The sequence below is a fragment of the Ciconia boyciana genome, chromosome 14, assembly GCF_034638445.1.
Source record: "Ciconia boyciana chromosome 14, ASM3463844v1, whole genome shotgun sequence".
Taxonomy (NCBI): Eukaryota; Metazoa; Chordata; class Aves; order Ciconiiformes; family Ciconiidae; genus Ciconia; species Ciconia boyciana.
In genome coordinates, this window is record NC_132947.1 from 1,190,394 (window position 1) to 1,206,192 (window position 15,799).

At 66.2% G+C, this 15,799-nt stretch overlaps 2 protein-coding genes across 2 annotated transcripts; both read left to right on the plus strand.

Moving 5' to 3' along the window:
- The first annotated feature begins 38 nt into the window (after positions 1-38).
- Positions 39-9,339, plus strand: DUSP15 (dual specificity phosphatase 15). The gene is made up of 7 exons (XM_072879140.1): positions 39-448; positions 2,182-2,215; positions 4,406-4,488; positions 4,935-4,984; positions 5,648-5,722; positions 6,173-6,344; positions 6,516-9,339. Exons 1-7 carry the CDS (start codon positions 428-430, stop codon positions 6,726-6,728), a joined length of 648 nt encoding a protein of 215 aa, XP_072735241.1. The 5' UTR covers positions 39-427; the 3' UTR covers positions 6,729-9,339.
- Positions 9,340-11,238: 1,899 nt separating this feature from the next.
- LOC140659550 (interferon regulatory factor 4-like) lies at positions 11,239-15,629 on the plus strand. The gene is made up of 8 exons (XM_072879326.1): positions 11,239-12,092; positions 13,113-13,302; positions 13,462-13,505; positions 13,799-13,901; positions 14,235-14,336; positions 14,420-14,815; positions 14,971-15,089; positions 15,207-15,629. Exons 1-8 carry the CDS (start codon positions 11,919-11,921, stop codon positions 15,345-15,347), a joined length of 1,269 nt encoding a protein of 422 aa, XP_072735427.1. The 5' UTR covers positions 11,239-11,918; the 3' UTR covers positions 15,348-15,629.
- Positions 15,630-15,799: the final 170 nt, after the last annotated feature.

A 15,799-nucleotide genomic window follows, 5' to 3' on the forward strand; every position in this document is an offset into this window, starting at 1 on the left:
CAACACTGCAGCCTTGTGCGGCCGCGGCAGGCAGCGGCGACAGGCAGCAGCCAGCGCGGCCCCCACGCTCCCACGCCACGGCGCAGAGGGGGAGTTTCTCCTCCTTTGTCTGCTCCCGGCGAGAGCAGCAGCCGGTACGCGGCAGAGCTGGAGCAGCCAGGGAAGGGCCTTGGCGGGAGCCGCGGAGGACGGCGGCCGAGGTCCCCTGTGCCCCGGCGCAGCCACCGCCTGCTCGGCCTTGCCGAGCTGGGAACGAGCCCGCCTGCCACGGGCAGTGATCCCAGGGGTGCCAAGCTCTTCATGACGGAAACACGACCGGGGAGCGTCCGGAGCAGGGAGAGCGGCTGCGCCTGGGGACGGGGAGGACGGCAGCATTGGGGACAAGGACACCCGCACCCCGTTCCCCCTGCGGCACCCGCTGCCGGCCATGGGAAACGGCATGAGCCAGGTAACGGGGCGTGCTGCGGCGGCTGCTCTGCAGGGCCGGCCATGCCGGGGTGGTTTGTCTCAGCGCTGGAGGCAGGAGAGGTTTGCCTGGTGGCTCGCTCTGCCGTGCCAAGCGGCGTTTCACCTGCCAGCACCGGATCCGGCACAGGGCTCGGCTGTCAGGCTGCTTGTTTACCCGCTGCCGGAGAGAAACCGGAGGAGAAGCAGGCAGGGACGCTGCGCCAGCCGGCAGACGGGGGTGTCCCAACAGCCACCCGGGGGGTGTGGAGGACGGGGGGGTGACAGCGAGCCCCTCCGAGGGACGGTGGAACCTTTCCCAACGCCTTTAAAAACCAAGGCACCGGCTCCCGAGCACGCACCGGGAGCCCTGTGCGACCCCGAGCCCGGCGGTCCCGCACCCCCCGCTCAGCGGGGCCGGGCTGTGCGTGGGGCTCAGCATCACTGGGCGGAGGGGACGGGCGCTATTTTACGGTCGTTTGACTTCCCCTTGTCGCAGGCGAACAGAGACACCTCCTTCCCGCAAGAATCTCCAGCTCCTAAGCTTGGAACACCCCTCCCCAGCCCCATAACCGGTCGTTATCTGGAGAAGCGCCCGGTGCTGCAGACGGGGCTGTAACTGCCCCGTTTTCTCCAGCGAGGAGCGGGTCAGAAGGGTGCTGGGGACGGGAACGTGCCGCTCTTTGTGGCTCGGTGTCCTGCCCTTGGGAGCTGCCCTTGCTAACTGACACTCTCCTACCAGCTCATTTCAGTGCCGCAGCTGCAAGCGAAAGGCGCCCTGTCGATAGATGATCTAAAGTCTTAGGAATCATTAAAAAACCCTCTTTAAGGTGTTTGACCAAGAGAAACCTTTCCCAATGCAGGCAGTGAGATAAGCGTGAGCCCAGCTGTGCTGGCAGAGATCACCTCTGCCTGCCCAGGTCCTGGGCACCAAACATCACAGCAGGGAGAAGTTGGAGGGGAACCGGGCAGACGTGGGGGTGAACAGCCCGGGGAGCCTCGCTGCCCAGGCTGGGAGAAAGGGAAAATATAAAATAGCTCCAGGTAAGAAGGGATGCAAGGTATCCCGCTTCTGCAGCCACAGTGTGATTAACGGAGGCGTTGTCAAGTAATTGTCTTTTCATCGTGAAAAGTGGAATTTCACAAGGAAAATAAGATGAAGACACGGTGTCCAGAGCGATCTGTTCCTGGGCTGTTAGAAGCGGGCTCCCTGCAGTGCAGAGTGAGGGGAGCAGAGCTTGGGGCTGGGGGGGGGACCACTGCATTCCCCCCCAGGCTTCGTCATGCCTGTTGCTGCCCCGTCCCTCAGACAGTAGGAGTTCTGCATGGGTATAGTCCAAGGCTGTATGGAGGAGGCACGTGCAGCTTGCTGAGCTCAGATAAAAAGCTCTGACAAATAATTTATTGATAATAAGCAAGAGGAGCAATAAAAAAGCCGTGGCAAACTCCCAGCGCCTGCGAGGGTGCAGCGCCGGGCGGCTGCGCAGGTTGGGGTGCCAGGGCTGCATCCAGCCCCTCGTGCTGGATGCCAGAGCAGCGGCAGCGCCGGGAGCACCCATGGCCAGCTGCACCGGCACCGCTCCGGCCCCGGGGCTGCGGGGCTGGTGATGGTCATGTTCATGGCCGAACTTTGGCCTTTCCGGCCGAGGTCGCTGCTTCCCGCGGGGGGTCCCGGTGCGGTGGGTACCACGGCACAAGGGTGCTGCTCACACCGCCACTTCTCCTTGTGTTCCGCAGATCCTCCCCGGCCTCTACCTTGGGAACTTCATCGGTAAGCGGAGCCCCACCACCGCAGAGATGTCCTGCAGTCGGGGAGCTGGGCTTCCTTGAGTTCGTGCCTCCCTGCCTGCAACCGCTGCCCGACCCCCTGCCAGCGCCCGCCGCGTGCTCCGCTCTGCCGCTTGGTCTGTGTTGGCAGCAGCAAGAGCGGAGGCACCAGGAGGAAACACAAGGCAGAAACCCTCTGCCTTCACTTTGGTTTCCGTATTTAACGGCTGCCCTGGGCTCTCGGGACACACGGCGGGAAGGGGCTGAGCGGGGCCGTGGCCTCGGCAGGAAGGGTCCCGGCAGCCTGTCCCTGGGGTGACGCTGTCGGCTGGGACCGGGAAGCCCTCGCAGCCGTCCTGCTTCCCCTGCGCAAGGCAGCGAGCTGGGCAGGCTGGGAGGGGACGGGGGCACGCGGGGCGGCACAGGGCAAGCCAGGCTTTTGATTTCAAAACCCCCAAGTCCTGTGGGAGTTCACCCGCTGCAGTGGGCTGTGCCACGCGCCTGAGCTGGTGCGGACCCCGTGCCGGGAGCAGAGGGGCTGGCGGTGCCGCACCAGCGCGAGGGAGCAGGACCGGAACCGCTGAGGGTGACGCACCCCAGTTTCACAGCTGTAGGAGATGCAGGGGGGGGCTGTCCACCCTCGGGAGGGAATTTCTCCCAGAGGCAGAATCACCCCTTCTCACACCAATTCACTATTTTAAGGGGTTTTTCATTATCAGGGGACAATTCATGACCAAGTGCTGGCATCTACCACGACAAACCAGCATTTATTAGTGCTCCTGCCTCCCTAATGGCTCTTTTGGCAGCTTGATTCCTGCTGTAAGTGCTGAGAAGGTTTAAAACCACTGGTATGAATTGCTAAGAAAATGTCATGAGAGCCTGAGCAGCAGCCCTGGCCGGGGCAGCCCTGTGCTCTCTGCACCCCATGGGGTGGGCTGGGGGGACTGCGGCTTGCTGGGGGCAGAGAGACAAGGGCACCCGGCTCCCAGGTTCATCACCGGGGTTCCTGCGAGTGACCTGATGCCACCCAAGCTTCGCTCTACAAAGTAATCCAGGGTGACGACAGAGATTTCAGGCCTGCTACATTAAGCTCTGACTGCTCACAGAGACATTTGCTCCAGCTGAAAGCTTTTCCGGCCGCTGTAAGCCCTGACACCGGTGTCACCAATTGCCATCACTCTGCCTGCCCAAGGCGGGTGGGAAGGTGACGGGTGCTGTGCGAGTCCCCACGAGGGTCCCCACCGCACGTGGCACGGCTCGCCCGCAAGCGTCTCTCTCGAGACTCACGCCTATTAAAATTCACATCATGCCGTTAGCACATCGCGGTCTGGATTCCCCAGCCAAGGTTTTACACCACGTGAAAGTTTAGAAACCCAAAGCGACGAGATGGGAAAATGTTAGTCCTCCTCGCCAGCCGCTCGTGCAGCATCTGCTGGTCGTGGCATAAAAAGGAGATGGCTACGAAGCTGCTCTGCCAGCAAGACGAGCACGCTCCCCTCCCAGCGTAACAGCCGCTGTGCTGGACCAGCGGCCAGGGTCACAGCCAGGGATGCTGAAGCGTTAGCGAGAAGCGGGTCACTGCCCCAGTCGGCTGAGGGTACCCGATGCTGCGTGTGCAACTGCAGCGAGGACACGCGGAGTGCTGCGAGTCGCTGTTCGGGTGTTGTCCGCAGATCCCTCGGGTGCTAAAGGGGAGCTCAGACAGACCGAGCCAAAGTCAGGGTTGATACGAGCCGCTGCAGCTCCACTTCCATAGTTCACGAGATAAAGCAGATCCCTCAGGCTGCAGCGGGTCCCATTGCCGTGTGCGTGTTTGCGCAGGGGAGGTGCAGGCAGAGCGTGCGTCTCCTCCCCACGCTGGGGACAAGTACAGGCAGGCGGGAAGCTGCCTGCGTGCGAAGGAGGGAGTTTTTCCATGCGGGTGTAAATGCTCGCCCCAGCATGAGCAGCAAGGTCGAGTGCCTTCACAGGGAGGAGGTCTCTGGTTTGGTATCAGGGGGTTTGCGTTCCAAATTTCCAGGGTGCATTTGCATATTTGCCCGTGTCTGCGCTGCTGCACGTGGAGGGTGTGATGTAGCAGATCCTCTGGAGCAAAGCTTTGTGTGCTGTCTGTCTGCAGGAGCACGGCGGATGCACTTGTGGGAAGAGAAACTTAAGAAACGAGAACATGCTAATATCTAGTTTTACCCTTCAGATGCCAAAGACCTGGAGCAGTTAAGCCGGAACAAGATCACCCACATCGTTTCGATCCATGAATCTCCCCAGCCCTTGCTGCAGGTAGGGTCCCACGCCCGACGCCACCGTGTAAATCTCTGCAGCTCCTTCCATGCTGCAGCATCTTCCTTCCCCCTCTGGGCATCCCACGGCACGTACACCTCTCCCCTCTCAGTGGTCCCAGAGGAGCTGGGCAGCCCCCCCGGCATGGGAAACTGGCCGTCTTATGACTGTAGCCTGGCCTTGAACACTAACGGGAAACTATTTCCAGCTCCCCAGCCTCATCTTGTTTCCCACCCCCTCCCACAAGCCGCCTGTCCCCCATTGCCCTCCCCCTGCCAAGGGAGAGAGCGGCCCCGTCCCCACGCAGGGGGATGCCGCGTTGGGGGAGCGAAGCCCCACAGGCAGCACTGGGGCGAGGAGCAAAGGCGCTGCCAGACCGGCTGCAAGCGTGCGTGACACCCCGGCCGCGGCACCCGAGTTTCTCCTCTTCCTTTTGTGTCTTCCAGGACATCACCTACCTCCGCATCCCCCTGCCCGACACCCCCGAGGCCAATATGTGAGTACCCCGGGGAGGCCTGGGCTGGCTCGGGGCACACGGGAGGGCTGGGTTCCGCAGGACGATCAGGGGTGAGGGCTCACGGCACCCCGAGCCCTTGAGGTGCCGCCTCCAGCTCCTCAAACACAGCGACCCACAGGCTGGAGGCACGATGGCCCGGTGCTGGGGACCACCTCCGGACCCCAACAGCATCCCAGCTCAGTAACCGCTGGGGAGCAGGTCCCGGCCCTCGGGCGAGGCGAGGGGCAGCCCCTCTGCAACGCCGATGGAGAGGAGCAGCGAGCATCCCCCCGGGAGGTGCCTGGAGTGGGGGGAGAGCGGGTAAAGGGTGTGGAGCCGGCCAAGGGCGCTGGCGTAGCCGGAGGCGTGAGCAGCCCAGCTCCCGCTGCCCCAGCACAAGTCACAGCCGTCCCAGGGCAGCCCCGCACGTCCCCAGCACAGCTCCCGTCCCCAGCACGGCATGAGCTGGCCCGTGCACCTTGCCTTGGGAAACGACAGCACTGAGCTGCTCAGGTCTCAGCAGCTGCTGGCAGTGCCTGTAAAGCAACGGGCAGTTTATGTTAGTGCTTCATCCTCAAACGCGCAGGGCTGCTCTGCCTGCAGCCCAAAAATCCTATTCCACCCCTGAAGTCCTTATTCTGTCTGGTTTATTTTTCCTGCTAGCAAGAGGCACTTCAAGGAATGCATCAGTTTTATCCACCAGTGTCGCCTGCACGGAGGGAACTGCCTCGTCCACTGGTAACATTTCTTTCGCCATGCCTGATGCCATGTCCCCCCAGCACAGCAGAGAAGATCCAGCCCCCCACTTTGGCTGCAGACCCCTGATCAAAGCCAGCCTGTGCCAGGGGGCTCCGTGCCCACGGATCCACCCAGGGTGCACCCTCGGCCATGGCTTGTGACTCAAACCCAGCGGGATCCAGGCAGCCCTGGAGATGGGGCAGCTTTTTGCTGCAGCTGAGCGAGTTTGGGGCAGGCAGCCAAGCAGCGGCCGCTGCTCTCGCTTCCCCAGGGAGGAGCTGGTATTTATAGGCACTGATGGAGAGGAACTTGGAAGGGCTCAGGCCTCCTGGAGAGCAAGTTCTCGGAGAAGAGGAACCGAAATAGCTGAAGCACAGGGGTGGAGGAAGGGGCGAGCGTGGTGTCAGAGTGCACCGCCGACACCAGCCCTTCTGCTCTTTCCCTTGCCAGCCTCGCCGGCATCTCCCGCAGTACCACCGTGGTCGTCGCCTACGTCATGGCCGTCACGGAGCTGAGCTGCCAGGAGGTGCTGGAGGCCGTCCGAACCGTCCGGCCCGTCGCCAACCCCAACCCCGGCTTCAGGCAGCAGCTGGCTGAGTTCGGCGGCGGCGCAGCCCGCAAGGTGGGACCAGCCTCTGCCACCCGTGCTCTGCTCCGCAGCTGAGCCTACCCCCGGGTCTCAGAGCAAGGACAAGTCCCCAGGGGACCAGGTTGCTTCCCTGCTCCCCTTGATGGCAGGCCTGGACCTGCCCTTGGAACAGGCACCTTAGTTTGCTTTTCCCTCCTTCCCCAGGTCCGCAGGCACCTGAAGCAGAGGTATGGGACATCCCCTTTCAACGACGAGGAAGAAATAAAGGCCTTGCTGCCAGCGGGAAGAGGAGGGCCATCCAGGATGGAGGGAGCTCTGCAAGGACTGGTCCCAAGAGCCAGAGACATCAGGAGCACGACTCCTTTCCTGCTGCGGGTGAAGAGGACGTTCTCCTGCATCCCGGCTTGTCTGAAGTGACCCCAGCCGAGGGAGAGCAGCAAGAATCACCCAACAGCCCGAGAGAGACGAAGGAGCCGCAGCACAGCGGGCCAGGGGAGCACTGTGCAGGGGACCCGCGCCATGCCCAGTTCCTTCTTCTCTTCTGGGGCGTGAGCGTGCCATCCTCTGTCCCGGCTCTCAGCTGTTGGGGGGGGATTCGCGTGCACTGCCAGGCTCTGCAGCGCTCGGTGGGCTCAGCCTCTTTGCATCCAGCGTATTGGGGACGCCTGGTGAAGGGCACAGGACTCTGCCCCCAGGTCACCACGGGCTCCTGCTCGGAGCAGAGTGACAGAGGGGGTCTCTCCTGCCGCGGGGCCGGCACCCAGGTGATGCCGACAGCAGCTTTAGCACTTGGGTACCCGCTGCACGGCCCTCGGCGTGCGCAGGGTGCGGGAGAGCCAGCACTCCCCTCGGAGCGGTTTTCCCACCAGCAGCACAAGCTCCTAGAGCCGAGGCGGCGGCAGAGCAGGGACATGCGGGTGCATTAGCACGTAATGCCACCACACCAGCTCCCAGGCAAGGGTCTGGCTCCAGCCCGGCCAAGCACAAGCCCTGAGCAAGCACCATAGCTTTAGGAGTCCATTGCACCCCCTTCCCACCCATCCCAGGGCACAATCTTTAAAAGGTGGGAACTAAGCATTTAGCCTGGCCAGACCTCACTAAAGCAGAGCCTTAAGCCATTTTGCTTAAAGACTTTCTGTGTCCCCCCAGTAATAAACACCTATTCTCCATGGTCTGCCTGGGGCGCAGTCTGACTCCCCTGCGATGGCCGGATCAGAAGGGGGACACTGAGGAGGAAGGTCCTGGCGTGGGGCAGGTCTGGAGGCTGCTGCTGGCCGCTCTCTGCAGCCCAGGGAGGAGCGGGGAAGGAGCGGGCTGGGGACACCAGCACGCCTGGACAGGGGACCACCCTGCTGCCTTGCAGGAAGGTTACAAGAGAGGCCAGAAACCTGGGTGCCACGGCAGGGCTCTCTGTGGGGACAGGGTCTGCTCCAGGAGAGGTCGGGCACTCACATGGAGCCTGTTTCGCTGCAGCCTCTCCGCTCACCGGGTCCAGGAGCACCAGGTCCAGGAGCCTGCTGGCTCCGGCTGCTGGGAGCACTGGGAGCCAGGCACCAGCTGAGCATCACAAGCCCCAGCTCCTCCCCAGACTTGTCCTATTTACAGCTTTCTCTGGGGCAGAGAAAGGTCCCAGGTGGGGAAGATGCTGGGGATGCCCAGCTGGGTGATCAGCATCTCCCCTGCTGGGAGCCAGAGCCTGTTTCTGGGGTCCCCCTCATCCCTGCCACCCCTCTCCCACGGGGGAGGGTGTCCCCCAGGAGCCAGACAGGAACAGGGAGAGGTGCCTGCAGGGAGGTTTCCAGCTCTGCGTGTGCTGGGGTGCCAGGCATGGGGTCCCAGAGCAAAGAAACTTCCCGGGAAGCAGGGACTGCCTCTGCCCTGGCTGCTTCCAGGAGACATCAGCGTGGGACAGGGCATGCCCATCAGTAATTAATAATCGCCCGTTTCCCCCTGCCTGGCGGCTGTGGTTGAAGGTGAGCAGCCGGCTGGGCGTCCCGAGGGTCCCTTGGTGCTCGCCGTGCCGGTGCTCGGGCAGCGCGGGGCCCCGTGCGCCGCGGGTGCTGCAAGGGGTGCGCGGAGCGGCAGGGGCAGGAGGGGCTGGTGGCTGAGATGGTGTTATGCCCCCCGCCCCGGGCTGCTGCGCCGTGCCACGCTCCACCTTTTGGCACCCGAAACCTCCCCTTCGTTTACGGGAGGGTAATTTAGGAGGGTCCCACAGCTCCTGGGAGCCCGGAGGTTCCTGTGTAAGCAGCCCCTTGGCAGGACCCGCACACCCGCTCCCGTTTCACTTCCACAGAGCTTCAGGGCTGTGGTTCGTCCCTGCTGCCAGCACCTGCCTGCCGGGCTGGGCGCTGCCTCGGGGTGACCCAGGCAGGCTGGGAGCCCGACTCCCCCCTCGCTGGATAGACGCTGCGCCCACGGAGTAACTGGGCGTGCATCATCCTCCGCTGCTCCTGCACCCTCCGCCGTGGGGTCCCCATCTCCTCCCAGCTCCTGCCAGGCTGCTCTCCCCGCTCCCTCACCCCCAGGCCAGGGCACTCTGGCACCCTTTGGCCACCCAGCGCCCAGCAGGGTGGTGGCCCAGCGCCCCAGGGATGGATGCGTGCCTCGTGCATGGCTGCACCCTCCTGTCAGCCCCGTGCTGGGACACGCTGGGCAGAGGCATTGACACCCAGGGTTTCCTTGTTCATGCTGTAAACCCACGGTGAGGCCGAACACCGAGCAATGGCACCTCCAGCCCAGCTCCGTGGCACAGCAAAATGTATTTATTTTGGCAACTCTGGTTTGCACAACTGGAAAAACCCAGGTGAAGGCAGGGTTAACTGCAAGTTAATGTTTGACTCCTTTTGAAGCCCATTTCAGCATGAAAAGTTTAAGCGTTAAGCGGCTTTGCCTTCCCTGCGCAGGGAGCAACACAGCAGGGAATCTGGCTCCTGAGCATCTTCGCTGATGCCGGGGTAATTAGATCTGGGATCCTGCACGTCACCGCGTGGCTGTCACATGAGATGAAATCCCTGGCTGATAAAGGCTCATCCTGTTGGGCTGGGGCTGGCTAACGAGCCGGCGGCTACAATTATCTCCCATCCTTGGATGCGATCTGCGCAAGCTGTTGAGAGAGGCTGCGCAATGACCCCTTGCCATCGCCCCGCTTCCCAAAGGGAGATGTGGATCCTCCCTCGGTCAGTCCTGGGCCCTTTTCCTGGAACACGGCCCCGACTTGCTGGGATGAGGGGTGCAGGGGGGGCCCGGGCGCTCTCCCAGCAGAGGTGCAGCCGGCTGGAAATCCCCTCCTCGCTGGCGCGGTGCGGAGAGCAGAGCGGCTTCCTGCACCGCCCCGAGCGTGGCGGGGTGCCAGGCCAGCCACAGCAGCACCGAGCAGGATGGCCACGGGCTGCCAGGGTGAGGGCGAGCATGGCCCAACGCTGGCTAGGCCAGGGGGGTCCTACCCTACCCCCCCTCCCCCCCCCAAACCAGGACTCCCCGAGCTCCTGGTGCCCAGAGCCGCAGTGCTGGCATCGCTGCCTCCTCTTCCTCCCGGGCAGGGAGAGCCGCGCTGCAGGCAGACCCTGGCTTAGCTGCGGCCCCGCGCCCCAGGCAGGCGCAGGCAGGGCGGGCAGGCTCTGCTCTGCGGCAAAGGGGCAATGGACAGGCTCGGTAAGGAGAGCAAACCCCTGCCAGCGTGGCTGGCTCGTACACCCCCGCGTGGCCCCGCGTGCCCTGTGCCACACGGCCATGCCCCCGTCCCCGCGCCCTGCGGGAAAGCCCGGAGCCGGGCGCTGTGTTGGTGCTTATTCATTTCAAGGCTTTGCAGCCCCAAGCAGCCCGTCAGCTCTCGGGAGCCTCGCCTCTCCTCCCCGCGAGAGGTGACTTTCTCTGACTCAGAGCTGGAAAGGAAACCCAGTGGGCTGCGAAAGGAGACCCATCGGGCTGCGAGCCGGGCGGGGGAGACGGGTTTCCGCGCAGCGACGCACGGCTCTGCAGCGGTGATGGAGGAGCCGACACCAGTGTCACACCGGTGAGCCCAGAGGGCCAAGCCCACCCAGCTGCTGGGGTGGGCAGGGGACACGGTGCCAGCCCTGCTCCAGCACGGCCCTTCGCAAGGGCAGTCAGGCGGTGCTTGGTGCCAACCAGCTCCATCCCTGCCCTACGCGAGGTGAAATCCCGCTTCCTCCTGAAAGGACGGCTGACCCGGGCTCCTCTCTGAAGGGAGGGACAGACCCTTCTGGCAGCGGTGGCATTGAGGAAGGATGCTCAGGAGCCAGCCGGGAGCAAAGGGGCTGTCTGGGACCCTGTGCTGAGCCCGACCCTCTCCTGGCACTGACGCCCATCTCACCCATGTGTGCACCAACACGTGCACCCACCTCCCCGCAGAGCAGCGCAGGCGGGGGAAGCTCTTTCCCGGGGCGTGGGAAGGCCGGTGCCCAGAAGCGCCACGGCCACGGGCGCCACATCTCCTCTGCGGGGACAGCTTCTGCCAGGAACCCCACGGCGGGCGGGGAGCTGGTGCGGGCACGGGATGAGTCAGGCTCCCTCACTGGCCCCCGGCAGCCCTTGGCACAGCTCATCTCGGCCCTTCCCACCCAGTTCCCATTCGACTCAGCGCCCGGATCCCCACAAGGCAGATGTGAGTGTTAGAGCGGAGGAGAGATTCGAGAGATGGGGCAACAGCACTGCTCACACCAGCCTGGAAACCCCGTGCCAGCTCCTGCAGCTCCCCACGCCCGCGGGCTGAAATGCTGGTCCCACGGGAGGACACGGCCCCTGGGGCAGGGAGGTGTCCTGGTCCCCGAAGCAGGAGGACGGAGGAGCAGAGTCCCTTGTCCCCTGCAGGGAGTGGGCGGGAGTCCTGAAAGTCTGAAGGGAGGCACTTGGGGGGTGCAGGGGTGCACAGGAGTCCCCTGTGCTTTCTGGTGCCCTGGCCCCTCTCCCGTGCGTGGGTCTGTCCCCTCTCCCATGGGTGTGAGGTGCCTGTCCCCTCTCCCATAGGCTGCCTTTGTCCCCTCTCCCGTGGGCGTCCCTGACCCCTCTCCCATGGGTGTCCCTTTCCCCACTGCCATGGGCTGTCCTGTCCCCTCTCCCGTGGGCTGCCTTGTCCCCTCTCCCATGGGTGTGAGGTGCCTGTGCCCTTTCCCGCGGGTGGCCCCGTCCCTTCTCTCGTGGGTGTGAGGTGCCCTCCCCTCTCCTGTGGACTGCCCTGTGCCTTCTCCCGTAGGCTGCCCTGTCCCCTTTCCCATGGGTTGCCCTTTCCCCTCTCCTGTGGGTTGCCCTGTCCCGTCTCCCGTGGGTGTGAGGTGCCTGTCCCCTCCCCCGCGGGTGGCCCTGTCCCCACCGCCATGGGCTGCCCTGTCCCCTCTCCCGTGGGCTGCCTTGTCCGCTCTCCCGTGGGTGTGAGGTGCCTGTCCCCTCTCCCGCGGGTGGCCCCGTCCCCTCTCCCGTGGGCCGCCCCCTCCCCGCCTCGCCGGGCCGGCGGCGCAGCCAGAGCCGGCGGCGTCGGGCGGGAAAGGGAAAGTGAAAGCCGGAGCCGCGCTTTCGCTTTCGCCGCCCCGACACGTTCCCCCGGGGCGGCGGGGCCGGGCCGGGCCGGGCCGGGCCGGGCGCGGGGCCGCGATGGCGGAGCCGGGGGCGCCCATGCGGCTGAAGGAGTGGCTGATCGCGCAGATCGACAGCGGCCGGTACCCGGGGCTGCGCTGGGAGAACCGGCACCGGACGCTCTTCCGCATCCCCTGGAAGCACGCGGCCAAGCAGGACTACCGGCAGCAGCAGGACGCCGCGCTCTTCAAGGTACCCCGGGCTCCCCGGGGCTCCCCAGTGCCCGGCTCCCTGCGCACCCCCGGGGCTCCCCAGTGCCCGGCTCCCTGCGCACCCCCGGGGCTCCCCGTGCCCGTCTCCCTGCGCACCCCCGGGGCTCCCCAGTGCCCGGCTCCCTGCGCACCCCCGGGGCTCCCCGTGCCCGGCTCCCTGCGCACCCCCGGGGCTCCCCGTGCCCGGCTCTGTGCGCACCCCCAGAGCTCCCGATTGCCCGGCTCTGTTCACTCTCCCGGGATCCCCCACCCGGCTCCATGCACACCATTGAGACCGCCCAGCCGGCTCCGTGCACTCTCCCAGGACCCCCTGCCTGCCTCCCTGAGCACCCGTAGGACCCCCCGCCCGGCTCCCTGCGCACCCCCGGGACCCCCTGCCCGGCTCCCTGCGCACCCCCGGGGCTCCCCAGTGCCCGGCTCCCTGCGCACCCCCGGGACCCCCTGCCCGGCTCCATGTGCACCCCCGGGGGTCCCCGTGCCCGGCTCTGGGCACTGCCCCAGAACCCCCTGCCTGCCTCCCTGAGCACCCGTAGGACCCCCCGCCCAGCTCCCTGCACACCCCCGGGACCCCCGCCCGGCTCCCTGCGCACCCCCGGGGCTCCCCAGTGCCTGGCTCCGTGAGCACCCCCGGGACCCCCTGCCCAGCTCTGTGCGCACCCCCAGAGCTCCCGATTGCCCGGCTCTGTTCACTCTCCCGGGACCCCCCACCCGGCTCCATGCACACCATTGAGACCCCCACCCGGCTCCGTGCACTCTCCCAGGACCCCCTGTCCAGCTCCATGCGCATCCCCAGAGCTCCCCATCGCCCGGCTCCGTGCCCTCTCCCAGGACGTCCCACCATCCAGCTCCCCGCAGCCCCCCCAGGGCGCACAGCCCCAGCTTCCCGCCGCCCCCCGCCCAGCCCCAGTGGACTCACACCCCCGTGGGCCCCCCTGGACAGCGGAGCGGGGGGCCGGGGTGCAGGCAGCCCCCGCAGCACAGGGCACCCTCTGCCCGGCAGGCTTGGGCCATCTACAAGGGGAAGTACCATGAGGGGACGGACAAGGCCGACCCCTCCACCTGGAAGACACGTCTCCGCTGCGCCCTCAACAAGAGCACCGACTTCCAGGAGGTGCCCGAGCGGAGCCAGCTGGACATCTCTGAGCCCTACAAGGTGTATCAGATCGTGTCCGACGGCGCCCGGGACACAGGTGCGTCCCTGCCATCCCTCCTCCTGCGCCAGTCTTGGGGCTGATGCCTGCGCCGTGCCTGTACGAGCCCCGTGTCCCGCAGACATCACCCTCCCCACTCCTCTTCCTCTCCGGGTGCTGATGGCCAGGGGCTCAGTGGGTTTTCCTTGCTCTCCGCAGAGAGGGACGGTGACACGCGGTCCCCAGCCGGCGAGGATCAGCAGGTGAGCCAGCCCCCCGCCCTGTGCCGTCTGCCGCAGGGGCTGCCTGCGGGCTGGAGAAGGTGGGAGCCCCAAATCCCACGTCGTCCACCGGCTGCTCTCCTGCCTGCACACTGCCTGTGTCTGTCCCGCGGGGCAGCTGGCTCCCCTGAGCATCGCTGAGGGTCCCCTGTGCCACGCAGCTGCCAGGCTCAGGCAGGGGATCTGCCGGCACACAGGGTCCACGGCAGAGGCAGGAGCCGGCTCAGGGGCTCAGCTGCCGGCTCAGCCCTCACCGCAGCCGCTCTCCTCCCCAGGGCAGCGCCACGGGGAGTCCGGAGGAGGAAAGCCAGAAGGGCACGATGGAGATGTGCCACGTGTCTCCGCTGCCCCTGCTCTCTGCCCACCCGGCCGAGCGAGGTGAGGAGGGTCCCCGGCAGTGGGATGGGGCTGGGGGCAGGGAGCACGCGCTGCCCGGCAGGAGCGACCCCCCTCTCCGCAGCCCCGCATCCCGTCCCTTGTGCAGGCAATGCCCGTGGGGATGGAGACCGGGGCTGGGGGCTCCCTCCCTGCCCCAGCGAAGCCACTTGATCATGCACTTAGGGGCTTTAACGAGGCCCAGTAACGAGCAGCAGCGGTGGGAAAGGACCCTGCTGCCCGCCTGGCCCAGGGGCTGGGGCCAGGACAGCACCCGGGAGCCCTCGGGGACAGCTGCCCATGTCCCTTTACCACCTCGTCTCTGCCCTGGCCCAGGGTACCTCGTGAGGGGAGTCTTCTACGGCTGGGACCCGACCCACAGCCACTTCCTTCCCGGACCCCCATCCTACCTCCCGGTGGAGGACGTCAACCACTCAGGTAGGAGCCGCACTGGCCCGGCAGTGCCCTGGGTGGCCCCCCTGGACCAGGCTGCCCAGGAGCTGACCCTCCCCTCACCCCAGACTGCTGGCTCCACGTCCGCCTCTACTACTGCGACGTGCTGGTGAAGGAGGTCACCACCCGCACGGCCGAGGGCTGCCGCATCACCTCCCGCACCGTGCCGGCCGACAGCGAGCGCCTCTACGGCCCCTCCTGCATGGAGCAGATCGAGTTCCCCCCGCCGCGGGCGCTTGGCAGCGGTGGCCGGGTGGCCAGCATGACCGACGTGCTGGAGCGGCTCCTGCCCCACCTGGAGCGCGGCGTGCTGCTGTGGGTAGCGCCCGAGGGGGTCTTCATGAAGCGCCAGTGCCAGGGCAGGGTGTACTGGAATGGGCCACTGGCCCCGCACAGGGACTGGCCCAACAAGCTGGAGAGGGAGAAGACCTACAAGCTGCTGGACACGCAGCAGTTCCTGCAGCGTAAGTGCCCGCCTGCCGCTCCGGGCACACGGCTCTGCCGGCCCCTGCCCCGGGAGACCCCGGTCCCCTCGGGAACAGGGGCAGGTCCTGCGCCGGCCTGGCTGCTGTGGGGCCGCGGGGACCCCGTGTCGCCTGACGGGGCCGGTGTCTTGCAGAGCTACGGGGGTACCTGAGCCACGGGCAGCCCATGCCGCAGTACCAGATCCACCTGTGCTTCGGGGAGGAGTACCCCACTAGTGCCGGGCACCACTTCCAAAAGCTTATCATGGCCCACGTGAGTATGCACCGCAGCTGGCGCTCGCGGCACCCCGAGCCGGGCGCCGGGGCCGTCGCGGTCTCGGGGGCACACGGACACCTGCGCCCGTCCTCCGTCGGCTCTGTGCCTCCGCAGGTGGAGCCGGTGTTCGCGCGGGAGCTCTTCCATCACGCCCAGCGCATGGGGCCGACGCTGCTCCGCGACTCCCCCCAAACCTGCACCCCCGGTGCCTCCAGCCACATTATCCGCGTCCTCAAACAGCTCTGCCAGCCCTGAGCCCGGGCGGGCGGGAGGAGAGCCCAGACACGACAAAGCCTCGGAGGAGGATGCTCTGCCACCCCGCAGCCCCGCTGTTCCCTGAGCTGGCGTGGACGGGGCACTCGGCGCTGCGGGGCGGGACGCGGGCGGGCACCGGCCGGGGTAGAGCCCAGCTGCCGTCCCCACGCAGATCGCTGTATTTATTCCCTGGGAGCTGCCGGGAGCCCGCCCGGGTGGGATTTGCTGCGTGCTTCTTCGGTGAGCCGGGGCAGAGCCAGCTCTCTCCTTGCACCTTGCACCGCGGGGACTCGCCATTCACAAACCTTCAAAATAAAGGTTGTGTTTTGGTACCGCTGGCTCCGGTGTTGGGGGCTGGTGCCGGTCCGAGGGGCGCACGGGCATTTGGGGGAGCCGAGCCCAGGCAGAGCCTCGTGCTGTGGGCAAAGCCGGCTCAGCCCCAGCCACGGGGG

Bases quoted from the DNA above. Each gene is read 5' to 3' on its own strand.
- DUSP15 (XM_072879140.1), top strand. From the start codon at position 428: ATGGGAAACGGCATGAGCCAG. The intron at 4,489-4,934 runs GTAGGGTCCCAC...TGTGTCTTCCAG, and splicing joins CTCCCCAGCCCTTGCTGCAG to GACATCACCTACCTCCGCAT. The intron at 6,345-6,515 runs GTGGGACCAGCC...CTCCTTCCCCAG, and splicing joins GCGGCGGCGCAGCCCGCAAG to GTCCGCAGGCACCTGAAGCA.
- LOC140659550 (XM_072879326.1), top strand. From the start codon at position 11,919: ATGGCGGAGCCGGGGGCGCCCATGCGGCTGAAGGAGTGGCTGATCGCG. The intron at 13,902-14,234 runs GTGAGGAGGGTC...GCCCTGGCCCAG, and splicing joins TGCCCACCCGGCCGAGCGAG to GGTACCTCGTGAGGGGAGTC. The intron at 14,337-14,419 runs GTAGGAGCCGCA...CCCTCACCCCAG, and splicing joins GGAGGACGTCAACCACTCAG to ACTGCTGGCTCCACGTCCGC.